Here is a 16,704-nt window from a genome sequence, read left to right as displayed (position 1 = left end):
CTCGGCACGAGTGTCTTAATAAGCGTATCACTGTCGATATAGTCACTGAGAGAGTTTCGGAAACAATTAAACGAAATAATAATTTTATAAATAAAGCGAATATGTGAATGTAAAAAATAGTATGATTGGAGCTATCAAAATAGCTAATCGACCTAAATCCATTTTTGGTAATAAAAACATTTGCTTGTAGGCCTACATATACGCTATTTAGATCTAGAAATAGATACTTTTATAATAGATGTAGACCTACTATTATAAGAGTGAATTCAAGGGCTCAAGAAGCTTATTAATTATTGTATGTTAGTAGACCTAGGCCTATATTTAATATCCCCCTTATAGAGCCTTAAGTAGCCTGTCCAATCATAGCGTGTTTACATAGTGCATATTAGGTTTTCTCCACACATAGATGGGACTATTAAAATATATGTCAACACAGCAGCTTTAGCGAACGAATGTATGTAAGAATGCATTAGAAACACAAAATTTAAAGATCAATTTGATTAAAATATGAAATAAATGGACTTTATTTTGTATGTTAGTGTGTTTAAGTACCAAGTAGATCTATCGTCTTAGAATTAGATCTAGTTCGAGTTAGATCTAGAGTTAGATGTAGGCTTCGGTAGATTTTCTTTCTGCTCGTGCGTGAGCCTTCGCTCTGCGCATGTGTGACCTGTCTTCTCTAACGAAAGAAGCTCGCTATGAATGGGATATATAGTACGTCAGGACGTCTAAATTCGCAGATATAAGGAAGTTAGGAACTAATGTATGTAAAATGCTTTTGAAAGACAAATTTGAATGTTACTTTTGTAAAATAATGAAATCAATGGACTATATTTTGTATTTTCATTTGTTAAAGTAAAAAAAACTATCTTTGCAAAGTGTAGTTCTTAAAATTAGATCTAGATCCTTTCGTGTGGAAACACAAACTCATAATCGGCACCCGAAGTGGTCTACCCAGGCAGGTAAAAAGGCAGGTTTCAATATTTTCACAAAGAACATCAGAATGAAATTCTATCAAAGACAAATGACAGAGAAGATTGGAGAAAGAAGGTTGACATATCTTGCGTGGTGCCCCAGCGGTCCAGCAGACCAAAGGATAGGTGAAAGTGAAAGTGAAGTTAGATGTGAACCTGGCCTAACTGATGTCTTATAATGAGTATCTAATTGATCTAATCGTTTAGTAAAGTGTCAATCTCTTATTCAAATCCTCAAGAAAACAAGGTTACAAAGACAATTTGTATGAAACAAAGTAGTTCGTTATTTTTTAAACTAGAACGAAGTTCGTATCAAAATTCGTTTTTGAAAATAACTATTGAATCAGTATTCTATTCTATGAGTTAGTTAATAAATGGAAAATCTATTTTATAATGATCCATTGACACTTTTACCATTGTGACCTTAGTTGCTAATGTTTTGTACCAATGCGCGAATCTATGAATGAAGCTTGATTTATTAATGGAGAAGTCCTTGACCTTTTAAAAATAGTTACCTCTCCTAACCTTTTTTCATTGAAAAGTGGTGTAATTTTTTGAAAATTTTGCTTGCATATCTAATTTTAAAAAATAGATGGTTCACGTTCGGAACAGAAAAAGTCGCCGTTGCATCAGAACTTTGAATAATCTTAAATATCATGATGTCCTATTTTCATTTTCTCTTCTAGTTTCTGAGATCCTAACGGGACGGACGGACGGACAGACAGGCCACACAAAACTAGTAGCGTCTTATCCCCTTTCGGGGGTCGCTAAAAATTACAGACAAAAAAGAATGTACCAATACCTTTTTCTAAAGAAATAATTTTCATAAGAAGAATCTTTAAAAACTTAGTTATTGCTTGGCCTCATATTCAAATTCATTATTGCTGTTTTGTTTCAAAAACGCTGAACCATAGTCGGATTTCCAAACAATAAAAGTCGGTCATGCTATTGTGCCGATGGGAATTGTTCAGAAATGGATGGCAGTTGTCTGAGCACAAACCGATGTATCGTAGGAAGGTTCGGCCTCTCTTGCCAGTATAGTAAGTAGTGCTTTGTTTTCATGGGACCGAACACGTTCTCTTTTGTTTATTTCAATTTTTAATGAAGAAATACGTGTCACGTGTCCATGGGGAAAACAGCATATATCCAACTGAATCATCCAAGCAGTTAACTCTTTTAGTGCGAATTAATTTGATCGTAAAAATGGAATTTCCCAGGATGAACACAAATGAGCAAGGGGTTATAGTTACTAAAACTAAAGTAACTTCATTTATTTTATTCAACAATCTAACATATTTGATTTAGTAATAAAGGATTAAAGGAAAATGGATGGGCTACAAGATAAGTATATTAAATAAAATAATTTTTTCAAAAAAATATTTTTATTATTAATTTTAAACTGAGCTCGGAAAAAGGAATTTTTTAAAAAATTTATTTAAAAAATCGATATACTGACAGATTTAACCTTTTAATTAAACATTTAATCCATAAATATGGAAAAATCAGAAAAGTAAATATATTTAATCCCTTTATATTTCATAAAAGATCAACAAATCGTATTGTTTACATTTTTTTGAGGGGGGGGGGGGGCGGAAATAAATTAAAAAAGAGGAACCACAGACACTATGTTGTCTTTTTAAAGTGTTGGTCTTGCATCCAATGTATACCAAAACAAAGAACAATCACTCTCATATCCAGAAAATAAAAAGAAAGAAACAGTTTCACATGTAAAAGATCGTGAAATAAATATTAGATACCAAGTCACTCGCTGAGGAATACTGCACTGAAAGAGTTCAAAGTTTCTATTAAATTTAAGGTCGAATTTGAGTAAAAGTCGTTACAGCCTCAATTATAAAGATGTGGTCGCATCTCATTTATTTTTTAAAATGACTATTAAACACTTACATCAAACCTATTGGGGAGGAGGGAGGGATACATTTTGATTACCTTTTTTTTTGGCTCTTGAATAGCTCATTTCTATTGCTTTAGCATTCCTAGTGCCCTGTGGTGGGCGAAGGGGAGAGGCTTTGTACGTTTTCCGTGCTTAGCAAGCACAACTCGGCTCGAGTCAAGAAGATCATCGGTGCACAAGGTATTAAACCGGACCCCAAGAAGGTCATCGGTGCACAAGGTATTAAACCGGACCCCAAGAAGGTCATCGGTGCACAAGGTATTAAACCGGACACCAAGAAGGTCATCGGTGCACAAGGTATTAAACCGGACCCCAAGAAGGTCATCGGTGCACAAGGTATTAAACCGGACCCCAAGAAGGTCATCGGTGCACAAGGTATTAAACCGGACCCCAAGAAGGTGCGGTCCATAGTAGACATGGATCGTCCTACAAATGCACAGCAAGTCCAATGAGTTTTAGGCATGGTACAGTACCTCTCAATGTTCCCAACCTTTCTTCTATATTGTACCCCCTACTAGAACTCATTAAAAAAAAAGAGATGCCATTCGAATGGAACGACAGATGTGAAGTGGCTTCAAAAATAAATGCCTTTAAAAAAACGCAAACTAAACCTCTACGGCCATATCACAAGGTCCACAAGGCTCTCTAGAACCTTCCTTTGGGGAACAGTAACAGGAAAAGGAAGAGAAGGAAGACAGAGAAAGCGTTAGAAAGACAACATCTAAGAATGAACGGGCCTGTCATTAAAAGAGATTCTATCAAAGGCAAAAGACATAAAGGAATAGAGAAAGACGGCCAACAAATCTTGTGTGGTGCCCCAACGGTCCAACGACTAAAGGATAAGTGAGGGTGAAGTGTGTCAATCCCCATTAGGAAACATCTTAGAGAACGATTCGTTAGAGAACTGGGGCTCCATTCCCTCTGAATGATCTCCCCTTCATGGTGTATGTCTTACTGTCACGTGACTACCATCTTCAAATATTTAACTCTATCGCATTGAACCGAGACCATTCTATAAAGATTTGTTCTGAATGAACCCATTGTAACAATTCATTCGTCTTGGCTAAAGTCGCATTCACATTTAGCTTCTGAAACAAATGCCTACCGTCCCATTACATCTGTACAAAGCTCCATTTCTTCTTGCATACCTTCCAATTCTATCACTTTAATGGCATGTGAGATTATGGGAATGCTAAATGTCTGGAGACTGCCCTCGTTTGAAAGATATTTACTAACGGTTGGTCTCTTCCATATATAAGTCTCTTCCACATATAACGGTGCTAGCCACCATTTCAACAGCTTCGATAAAAACAGTTCTTTAAAACAAGAAAAAAAAAATTAAAAATTATTTAAAAAAAAAAAAAGACAATACCTCCTTTAGACATCTTACAGAGCACATGTTAGATTTGAAAAAGTATTCGCCCCCCCCCCCCCCTCCTAACTGAGAAAATCTACCGTTAATAGTCTTTATAATATTCCAATGATAGGCAAATCATTAATTGATTAAATGCTTGAATACGGAAATATCGAAAGACGTATAAAACCTTATACTTTTTAGAAGTACTTGGCTAGCTCAATGGCTAACAAGTCGGCCTTCCATCATAGAGGCTCGGGTTCAAAGTCAGACTCGAGCAACTTTTTAAAAAAATTATTTCTTTTTGAAAAGACAGCACGAAAATGTTCTACTCCCCCCTCAACCCCACCCCACTGGTCCACACAAGTGATTGGACCATAAAGTCAGCATAGTGCCCATCATAAAGAAAAAGTTGTAATAGAAATATTTCCAAATCTCACAAGCTAGTCTAGATCTAAAACAAAATAAACTACATGATAAATTCAAACTAATTGATTCGATCACACACACTAAAAGCCCGTTTTAAAGTTGTTTTTTTTAAATTATTTCCCTTGTTTTTCTTGTGAGCACAGAGGACAAAGCCCAGGATGCCCTGCTAGAAGCCATTGAAGAAGCTGATCTCCTAGTTGACAACGACGACTCAACGTGCGTCAATGTTACAAACAATACGATCAATGCTTTCTGGACGGAGTTTGTTCGTATTGAATGGTTTCGATTGGTTTTCTATATTGAAGGTAACAATAGAACAAGAACACAAGGTATAAATGGGTATAATACAACTTATACCGCCAAATCTGTTGAAGTATCTATTCTTTCTCTTGTTCCATAGCAAACAAAATAATTAATTACCAATAATTAATGAACTAATTGGTTTTTGTTTTTTTATTGATTTATGTGTTATCAATGAATAATTGTACAATGAATAACTTGATCCGAGAATGTGAAGATTGAGAAATAATTCGTACAAAACTTGTACGAGACAGACAGTCAGATTGAGTTAATATAAGATTTGTAACTAATCTTAAACTTTTCAAACGATATGTATTCATGTTCTTCTGGAATGTGATGAAACATGTTTCTTTCTGACATCAAAGGGGTGTGGGGCGAGTTCTAAACCTTTGGTTCATGTACTGAAAAAGCCGCAAACTGCAACTTTTGTGAACAAAACTATAAGAGATGAGTCCATGGAACGCAGGGCTCTCTGAGGGACATATCAGTTCATAACTATGAGCTTTCAGTCCGTAGAGTGGAGGACTCTCTGGTGGCAGCTTTTTTTATTATTATTATTATTTAGAATTAAATTAGATTTATCAATGTTTCAAATGTTTGGGGTTTTTTTTTGTTTGTTTTTTTTTCAGACAGTTCTAGAAACTTTGAAATTAAGTATGTGGGTCCGAACCAGACCTACCCGTGTTCACATCCCGTTGTTCTTTATCCACATGACCCAAACAGAACAGTGGATATCATTTGCAAGCAGTCCTATAATGTCAAATCTATTACCGTCTCCTGGTCAGGAGATACGACTATTTGCTCATATTACTTTAGTGGAGGTAAGTTGTTGTTTTTTAGTCTTACTAAATGCTAGTTTTGACGAAAGTCTACGCCAAATGTCTTTGCGGCTGCGAAACGTGTACTCCAGTTGGCTATTTATTTTTAAGTGGTTTCGAAACATCTATTCCAGTTCGCTATTAATTTCCAAATCACTTAGAAATTAATAGCCAACTGGAGTAGATTTTTCGAAATCACTTAGAAATTAACAGCCAACTGGAGTAGATTTTTCCAAATCACTTAGAAATTAATAGCCAACTGGAGTAGACGTTTCCAAATCACTTAGAAATTAATAGCCAACTAGAGTAGATTTTTCGAAATCACTTAGAAATTAATAGCCAACTGGAGTAGATTTTTCGAAATCACTTAGAAATTAATAACCCATGTTAATGTTTTGAAGCTAATACAAAATTTGCGACGTTTAGGATATTTTAAGGAAACCTTTTTAATTTTTTACAAAATTGTATTGTAGGGTAGGTCATGAGTTATGGGATCAGGCGATATGAAACCCCTACGAGCCATGCAGTGCCTTATTTAGAGTTGAAAAAGGTCTTACGCTATTTGAGATATAGGCCCCATATAAGTTCAGATATTGCATGTAACACTAAATACGTCTTGGAGGCCCTTAAAATATCCTAAACGTCGCAAATTTTGTATTAGCTTCAAAACATTAACCCGTGTTTTCAGCTAGAGTCAGTGTAAGGAATTGTTTACATCAGGTTTATTGTAATGTGGTGACGGCACGTTGGAGGTGACGTTTGGGTCCCATAGACCAATATTTTCTTTTTTTTTTTTAATCTACTTTAATTAAATCGTTGATAGTATTACCTTTTATCAGTTTGTTTGATTAAAGAAAGCATTCAAGTTTGTTTTTTTTCATTTTTCTATCACCTGAAATCTAGTTTGACTTAAAATTAGATGTTAAACAAGCTCAAGAAACATCCTATTCTGTTAGGAAGAAATCATTAAAAATGCCCAACATTTTAGCTATTTATCGTGACTGAATTGGGGAGGAGATTTAGGACAATTTTTTGTAAGATTGAACGATAATAACATTTATCGTGGAATAGTGTCTTTCACTTGAATGGCTTCTTTGTCGTCTGGTATGTGCACTGGAAAGTCGTTCGGATGGCCTCGACGGTCTCGGGCGTATACCCTGAGACATCATCAATATTGCTTGTTTTCCACCCGAATCGTGACATAAAAAAAAAGGATAGACATACTAATTATTTAACTTCATCAACAAGCTTGCCAAACATTCAGACACCATAAAAATATGATGAAAGACTGAGAATGGATGCTGCAAACAAGGAGCACATTGAAGAAGTTGACAATTACTGACTGAAAGTATTTCATCGCATAGTGAATGTTAGTTTTGACTTAAGCATGCAACAACTTTGATTTTAGTGGTCATCGCGATATAGATGATTAGGTGATATAAGTAACAACGATTATGTCTTAACAGTACATAAATTCTTAAGAAAAAAAAAAACCTTTACCTCCACCCACAGATTCAAAAGAATAGACCTGCTGGGCAATGCAATTCTAGCAAAAATACTAAAGGAGATCCAATCTGCGTCATTTTATTCTATCATGGTTGACAGCACTCAAAGAGAATTACACATTTTATTAAATTTGCATTTTTTAATGAAAATGTTTTGTGAACTCCGATGAAATTGGTCATTTGTAGGTTTTCATATTTGTGAGAACCAGAAGTCTGCAGGATTGAGTGAACAAATAAGCTGTCTTAAGTAATAAAATATCACCATCTTTCTTTCAATTACTTATGATACCAAGGCAATGATGATGCTTCCAATATGAATGGACATTACAGTGGCCTTCTGGCATGGTTTTAACATAAGCAGCCGCTTGCGCATCATGTTCACTGTGCTAAACAATTCTTAAACCTGGTCTGAAATGATTCTGTCAGCTGTGCTCATGAACTTGCGTTGGAATGTCTTTTAGTAAATGTACAGATACATGCTAACCACTGGATTTCTTTGTCACACAAAATATTTGTTATACGGCGGGGGGGGGGGGGGGGGGCATTCGCATATTCTTTAATTCGGGTCCACTGGTACCTTGCTACGGAGGATTCCAGCTACCCGTCGCCTAAGCATGGCGCCTCCGTGGAAATATCTAGTAGTGGAACTATATAGGCTAAGTATGAGTAGCGAACCAGGCCCGTCGGGCTTCCCTAGGTGAGGTTTACTTTTTTTTCTCTCACTCGGGGTTGGAATGAAAGAAATACCCGAGCACCAGTCCGACAGGTCCGCCACACCGTTCCACGCAGGGGACCGTCATCAGTTAGCCGTTAAGCTGGAGTGGCGGTCCTTAAACGGAACAGTGGCGGTAACAGTATAGGAATATGAGACAAGCTTATCATTGTTAGCACTGCTCTGGGCCACTTGTAGCGAGTGGATCCAGGACCGGGAGCGGTGCGCCGTGTACGTGGTACGGCCCGATTTCTAGCCCAGTCACTATGGCCGCTTACTACTGGGAGCCCTCAGACAGGGGAGAAGAGCCCCATGTCCAGGCCTGGTTGTTATATAAAAGCCATTCAAACAATCAACGGGATAATGGCGCCTTCGGCGCCGATTCCCTACTGGACTACGTCACTGTTTATATGAATATGTCCTAGCATATGAAATAAGAAATGTGCTTTTATCATTGTGTTTCTCAGAACTTTATTGTGTTTTGTCTTCGTATTGTAAATTATATCATAGTTTTTTTTTAAGTTATTATTGCTACTTTAGTCTTCTGTCCTTACAAATAAAGCATCACATTATATTTTCTTGTCTCTGACAGGCAGGACCTTAGCTTTTCTGAGTGTGATCGATGCAATTATACAGACTCCAAAAGACATTAACAAGACACGAACAACTGCCATGACAGATGGAGACTTCACAAGTTGTCTAACGCTAAATTCCTCCACACGGCTGGAGTTGTGGTTCCCGAATCACATTGTTGTCAGCGAGATTGTTATATACATAGGTACATGTATGTTAAGTAAATAGAAAAACTTTCGATCGAGACCATTCGGTATAGGCCTTTGACGTGGAAACAAGCTGGCGGTTGCCATTTCCCACAGGTTGTGACGCTGCAGGTCAAGGTTCAGGCCTTCTACGAAGATTGGTCTCGGTTCGTTCTGAGCTTCTTTTGTTTTTACATTAAACGTGAACTTGTTCATGTCATAGTAAAGGTGGACCGACTAGTTCGTCATCATCATCATCAAACTCCATTAGAGTGAGGGCTTGAGAAGCTCAAATCCTCTCTTGCAAAAGCCCTGGACAGAAACCCTGCGGTCTTGCGTAGTGCATAAATGTCGCCATACAGGTCGAAAATTTTTGGTTTCCCAGACCTGTCGAGACGGAGATCAGCAAGTCTGGGGCAGTCAAACAGAATATGAGGCACGGTTTCCTCTTCCTCCCAGCAGCGGGGGCACCGTGAATCGACTAGTTAAGATTGATTCACGGACTGCTTTACTTTAAAACAAAAATTCGTTGGTTGGTTCAAATATGTTTATACTGTTGACTGTCGTTGACATTGTAGGTCTATATTTCTACTTATATTTGTACACATTTTATATCGACTCACTCTGTCTGTCTGTCTATCTGTGTGCGTGTCAGTCTGTTGGGCCAATAGTTTTACACGTTATATTTCCGACACCCAATCTCGGATCAAGCTGAAATTTTGCACAAATGTTTCTTTTACCTGACAGCATAATAATCAATTTAAAAAAAAAAAACATTTAGTTAATTAACTATCACCAATAAATCACTTTGTTTGGTATCTCAAACAAGGGGAAGAAATTGTACTTGACTGAAGGGGTGGTGGTATCTGCTGATTTAGTCTCTTTTATATTAGGCTGCCGTCTGAGGCTTAGTGAACACAGACATGAACTAGAAAAATTGATCTAATATTAGACCTAGACTTCTGATTTAGAACTCATACGATCTAGTCTAGATCTAAATCTACCTCTAGATCTAGAATATAGATCTAATCTATTTATAAATCTATATTAGATTCGCATAGAAAAAAATAGAAGTTAAGCTTAGATATTCTTTCATTAAAATTGAAGCAAATTTAAATCTAGCCGGTTATCGTAGTTTCTGAACACTATGGCTGACTACGCCATGTTGTTATTTTCTAAATTTAGTCAAGTCAAATTTACATATATTTATTTTTTCTTTTGAAACATTTTAACGGTCAAACTAGAGTTTCCCCCATGTGGCCAACGAGCAAGTAATTATTTTCTCAGCGATATAGGCTACTCATCAACTGTTAATTTCTAGGAAATTCTTTAGAGACGTTTTTGAGATCAGCGCCCGCCCTCCATGAAGAAGAGACTTGAATAGAGGTATTGTAAAAAAAACAAAGCCGTTTATCGCAACTTTGTAACATCTAAATATCACTATATTTGATTTTTAATGTCCCTTCTATTTTCTGTTTTCTAAACGGAATGTACGGACGGACAGACAGATCACATAAAACTATTATCTTATTTCGAGTACCGCCAAAAAAAAACTATAAATATTTAAAATGCTACCTAGCTGTGTGGTATGCGCGTTATTTGCATCGTAATGTTCCCTAGTTCAAATCCTAAACGCCTTTATCCCTTGTAGTCCTGCAGCCGTTTTCTTTAAGACTTATGTGTTTCTGAAGAGCTTACAAAGTGACATAATCTCTGTTTCTGAAAAGAACATCTAGAGCTTAGAACGTGACCTTAATCTGTGTTTCCGAAGAAACAAATCTAGAGCTTAGTACGTGACCTTTATCGTCATTCGTATACTTTTCCATTGGTTTGAAATCGTTGCTCAGAATACTTTTGTGCTATGACTTTTGTGCTTTGACTTTTGTGCTTTGACTTTTGCTAACTAGATTTCAACCAGACTGATGATTTCAAGAACTTTACCATCGCTTTTATTGATGGTAATGTGAAAGTGTACAACGCAACGACCTCCATGGAGGATATGTTTGTTCAGAGAGCAGTGCTACGAGTAGCGAGCACAGTCACCACCTTGGAAATATCCGTAGTCAGTGGCTCACAGCGCATCTGTGAGCTGGAAGTCATTGGAGGTAATTATATACACGTACATCGCAGGTCAAGACTATGATATATATTTCAACCCTCCTCCTGCTCGAAACAAAAAAATCCCGCCTGAAATGGGGAATATGTTGAATTTGAGGTTCAACCACCACCCCCTACCTCCAGCGTACCCAAGGGTAGTTTTGAGATTAAAAACCTCCCTTCCAATTAAACAAAACAACTAAGTAACAATTTTAAAAAAAGGACATTTTCCTTTTCAGACCTTGTGATCTATAAAGCACATGATGTAAAGGGCATCTGTTTTTACAGTCACTAGATCCTATGAGGGTAACCAATGGGATTTTTGAGGTTAAATCCCCCATCAATAAAACAACTAGTCACCAGATTGCATGAAGTGAACTTTTTAAAATTTAACCCTCTTTTCTTTCCGGGGTTAAAACATCCCTCTCCTATAAAATAAAAATAAGAACAAGTCATGAAACGTCATGAGTGTAACCGGGGGGGGGGTGAGGTTAAGGTCCTCCCCCTCTAAATAAAACTTTAATATTTTATTCCTGCGCATGTTGTTAACAAAATATCTGGACAAGTTCCGCTAACAGGTAAAAACGCTGTTTATGTCTGACAAAATACGAACATTTGTTCCTTCCTACTTACCGAGAGTATGTGCAATAACTGAGCAGTGTTAACAAGCGAAACGACATTTGTAAGTGGACATAAGTCTTTCTAATGCATGTACAATAGACCAGGACTCGCGATAGTATTTGTCAGTGGATCAAGTAACTTTAAAATATTTGTAAGTGAATCAAGTATATTCAAAACATTGGGCAGTGAATCAAGTTTCTTTGAAACATTTGTGAGTGAATAAGGTATCTTTGAAACACTGGACAGTGGATCAAGTATCTTTAAAACATTTGTCAGTGACTTAAGTATCTTTGAAACACTTGGACAGTGAATAAGGAATCTCTAAAACATTTGGCAATGAATTAATTTATCTTTAAAATATTGGACAATGAATCAAGTATCTTTGAAACATTTGTTATTGAATTAAGTATCCTTAAAACATTTGTCAGTTATTCAAGTATCTTTGAAACATTTGTTAATGAATCACGTATCTCTTGAAACATTTGACAGTGAATCAAGTATCTTTGAAACATTGGACAGTGAATCAAGTAATTTTTAAACATTTGACAGGGAATCAAGTATCTTTGAAACATTGGACAGTGAATCAAGTAATTTTGAAGAATTTGTCAGTGAATCAAGTACACTGGCGGATCCAGAACTTTGGAGTGGGGGGGGGCGATTTTTTTTCCAAACCCTAACCCTAACTCCCAGTAAACGATAACCCTATGCATAAACGTGCGTACAGCACACACACATATATATCATATATATATATGAGAATAAAAAAAGCAGGATTTCTCAACCTCCGGCGAAAACAAAAAACTGGGGCAGCGCTCTAAGGTTTCCTAGTGGTTCGCCCCGACGCCAAAAGTGTTTTCTTGCATTCTTCAATGCAGAAACGCATTCTCCTGACATCTACTGCTCATTATTCATCAATAGAGTTCGGGGCGAAGCCCCGACGCCAAAATCGTTTTCTTGCATTCTTCACTGCAGAAACGTATTCTCCTGGCATCTACTGCTCATTATTCATCAATGAAGTTCGGGGCGAAGCCCCGACGCCAAAAGCGTTTTCTTGCATTCTTCAATGGAGAAACGCATTCTCCTGACATCTACAGCTCATTATTCATCAATGGAGTTCGGGGCAAAGCCCCGACGCCAAAAGCGTTTTTTTGCATTCTTTACTGCATAAACGTATTCTCCTGACATCTACAGCTCATTATTCATCAGTGGTGTTCCGACGCCAAAAAAGATTTCTTGCATTCTTCACAGAAGAAACGCATTCTCTTGACCAAACGCTCATTATTCATACTACTAAAAAAGGACTTTTCAAATAATGTTGTACTTGAAAAGTATTCTAATATGAATTTATAGGCCTTAAATACATTGCAAATAAAACCGATTTTTTCCTTGAAAAGATAAGATAACCCACATATTTAGATGTTGGCTTTGAGGATCGACGCCGATAAATAATATTCAATAAAAATCAAGTATAAATTGTGAGTTCTAGTCCCAAATGTATTTAACTAGCAAAATATCAAATTAAGTAAAGGTTGGGGAAAGGGACTATGAGAGTATCATTCGAGTTTAGAACTCATCTCAATCGTGACTCTTATACTGAAAAATTTCGTTTGAATTCTAACTTTCTTAAAATAATTATTATAAATTAATGTGAAATTACATAAACTCTGTCTGGAAATGGGAGGGGCGGTAGAGTTAAAACGATTAATCCTCGCTCCTTTAATAATTTCTGCTAAAGATAGCATTTGGCATTAAAGAATAGGGGTGGGGCGACTAATTTTGTTCACAAACTATGATTCTCTATAAAAATAGGACCGCCCCCCCCCCACTCAGAGGGCTAGAGTGGGGAGTGCAGTACATGCAATCGCCCTCCCCCCAACCCTACCGAATTGGCAAGATACCAGAAAGGGATTGACATAATATAAAATTTATATATTAATTGAATTAATGTTGTTCACAAATTATGATTTCTCCATAAAAGTAGGACCGCCCCCCCCCACTCAAAGGGTTTAGGTGGGAAGGGCAGTAGAGGTATTCGCCCCCCCCCCCTCCAATCGGCAAACAGGGAACGACATAATATAGAGATCGGTTAAAATATCAATAACAAGTTTTAATCATACAGATATTTAATTGATTCTGTTAGCAAGCTGTGATTTCTAGAAATAAATTGAACCGCCCCCCCCCACTCGAAAGTGTATGGGGGGGGGGGGGGAGGGATTGATACCATCGCTCCCTTCCGACCCCACCAAATCGGCCAACATACTAGAGGGGGGGGCGAAATAATCTAAAAATAGGTTGAAATATAAATAATTAGTATATATTATAAAAACATAAGTAATAAATTCGTAAACAAATTGTGTAAATTCTATACTAAAATTCGTCCGACCCTCTCTCCGGGGGGGGGGGGGGGGGTCGGCCGAGTGGGGGGGCGATCGCCCCTACCGCCCCCCCCCCCTGGATCCGCCAGTGATCAAGTATCTTTAAAACATTTGTGAGGACAGGATTTTTGGGTGGTATCATGTGATACACCTCTACTTTCCTGGGAAACAATTGAGCATTTTGGTTAGAACTATTTAATTCTTGTTGACTACTATAGTAAATTCTTTGAGATTAATCTCATTTCAACTCTTAAAGCTTCAAAAGTGATCTCTTACATGAAGTCAAAATTAGATTGCATGGCAATCTCAAGGAAGTAATTACTGATTAGGGCTCTCACGTTGTGGAGATTTTCTCAAATTCTATCAAAGCTGGTGTTTTTCAGATATTACGAGTCACAGATATCCACAGTCGAATGGAAAGGCTAAAGCGCATTACAGACAGAAAATAAATTAATGAATAAAGCTTAAACATCTGGTCAAGATCCATATTACCTAAATGCTACAGTTCTGAAATGCCCCAAGTCCAGATAAACCTTCAGGCCCTGCAAGGATGCTCATGTACAAACGCTTGAGAATTAATCTTCTAACTACATACGCTTATCTCAAACCACAAGTTCCAGACCAGAAAGCTAATGCCGATTTATGGAAAAAGAGAAAAAAGGATCAAATAAACTATAATGACAGTAGGGCGAGGCGTAAACAGTGTTTTTGTGAAAAGATTCCTGGAAATCAGTGGAAGCCAGCCGTTGTAATTTCAGAAGCTTTAGCACCAAGATCATTTTTGTAAAGACACCCAAAGGGGCCACATACAGAAGAAAAAGAAAAATATTAAAAAGGACATTTTCTGGACCAAGCAAGGCACCAGATGTATTTGAATGAGACAAGTCTGATACATCCCACGATACACACGCTATGGCAGACCACACACGTGTTTTTCCTGGTGGAGCTATTTAGACATTTTCTATTTAGTCAATCATTATATGAAATGCAGTCTACTATATAAAAAGACATTTTATGTTTTTGTTGTTACGTTATATATTATAATCATATTATCTTATAGAAATATTGAAACATTACTGTAATTCCTTCCGTGAAATGTGTACCTATGTTATTGTTTTGTCAGGCCGTCACGCTATTAGCACTCAGTAACCCACATTGCTGACATTTCGAAAGGATGAGCTTATAAACAGAATGTGGGGATAATGAAAGCCTTATAGGCTCGATTAATCTAGAACAAGAGTGCGCAAATTACGGTACGCGGGCTACATGCGGCCCACTGAGGCATTTAATGCAGCCGGCGGACATCTACTAATATTAGGTGTGCCAACAGAGTATGTATATAAAATATGCACTGTATTGCAAACAAAACTTTTAAAAACTTCTGATTCTTTTGATGAAGAGGCTAAAGAGACTCAGTCTCAATAGATGTCATTATACAAAGTTTAAAGTAATCGAAGATTGTTCTAATTGGCAATATGTCGAAACATTCATTCAAAGATGCTAATTCAGGTCACTATATATTCAATACTTTGAAAAACTGTGTTGACAAAGTTAAGTTGGCATGGAACAAGGGGGGGGGGGCGAATGTAACAACTGATGGAGCCTGTGCTTTGACTGAGAAAAACAAAGTTTGTTTGTTGTTGTTTTTAAATTAAAGAACAATGTCCCAACCATAAACTCTACACGGGAAAGTGCGGTCCCCCACTCCCCACATTTTTTAATGTGGCCCTCAATAGAAAAAGAAAGTTTGCCCACCCCTGATCTAAAAGGTTCAATTTAACATTTACATAGACAAGAAAGCTTTTGTTGGTGTCTTCTAACCTACAACGGTTTGGTTTTATTTATTTTTTTATTGAAGAGCGGGTTTTTAACCTGAAATCCCGGTTGGCAACGATTGGGCAAGCGACTGTTTCACTTTAAAATCTCCCCTCCAATAAAAAAAATAAAGCAAAACAAGTCACTAAATTCCAAAAGGGAAGGGGATGTTGGGGGAGGGGGGTTGAACTCCAAAAACACAAAAAAATTCCCACTTATTTATCAGTGAACCAGTTGTGTTTAAAACATATATCAGTACTATCGTGAATCAATTCTGTTTAAGACATTTGTCAGTGAACCAGTTCTCTCTAAGACAATCGTTTTTAAGGTTATTGTTTCATTCGAACGAAGTGTCTTTGAACCTCATATTTATGAACCTAGTGTCTGTGAACCTCGTATTTATGAACCTAGTGTCTATGAACCTCATGTCTATGAACATCATCTGAGGCTCATGTCTATGAACCTCATGTCTATGAACCTCATGTCTATGAACATCATGTCTATGAACCTCATGTCTATGAACATCATGTCTATGAACCTCATGTCTATGAACCTCATGTCTATGAACATCATGTCTATGAACTTCATGTCTATGAACATCATGTCTATGAACCTCATGTCTATGAACATCATGTCTATGAACCCCATGTCTATGAACATCATGTCTATGAACCCCATGTCTATGAACCCCATGTCTATGAACATCATGTCTATGAACATCATGTCTATGAACCTCATGCCTATGAACATCATGTCTATGAACATCATGTCTATGAACCCCATGTCTATGAACATCATGTCTATGAACATCATGTCTATGAACCTCATGTCTATGAACATCATGTCTATGAACCCCATGTCTATGAACATCATGTCTATGAACCCCATGTCTATGAACATCATGTCTATGAACCTTATCTGAGGCTCATGTCTATGAACCCCATGTCTATGAACATCATGTCTATGAACCTCATGTCTATGAACATCATGTCTATGAGCCTCATGTCTATGAACATCATGTCTATGAACCTCAT

General features: G+C 37.2%; 1 protein-coding gene across 1 annotated transcript in view; it reads left to right on the top strand.

The window, feature by feature from the left end:
* Positions 1-16,704, top strand: part of LOC106075186 (uncharacterized) — a 65,604-nt gene that overhangs the window by 45,546 nt on the left and 3,354 nt on the right. The window contains exons 18-22 of the mRNA XM_056045069.1: positions 1,889-2,014; positions 4,813-4,974; positions 5,599-5,790; positions 8,597-8,782; positions 10,670-10,867. Coding sequence (XP_055901044.1) covers positions 1,889-2,014; positions 4,813-4,974; positions 5,599-5,790; positions 8,597-8,782; positions 10,670-10,867 — 864 coding nt within the window. The remainder of the gene's footprint in view (positions 1-1,888; positions 2,015-4,812; positions 4,975-5,598; positions 5,791-8,596; positions 8,783-10,669; positions 10,868-16,704) is intronic.

Source organism: Biomphalaria glabrata, chromosome 10 (assembly GCF_947242115.1).
Source record: "Biomphalaria glabrata chromosome 10, xgBioGlab47.1, whole genome shotgun sequence".
Taxonomy (NCBI): domain Eukaryota; kingdom Metazoa; phylum Mollusca; class Gastropoda; family Planorbidae; genus Biomphalaria; species Biomphalaria glabrata.
The sequence above is the reverse complement of the archived record's forward strand: the minus strand, read 5'-3'. Positions and strand labels throughout refer to the sequence as shown.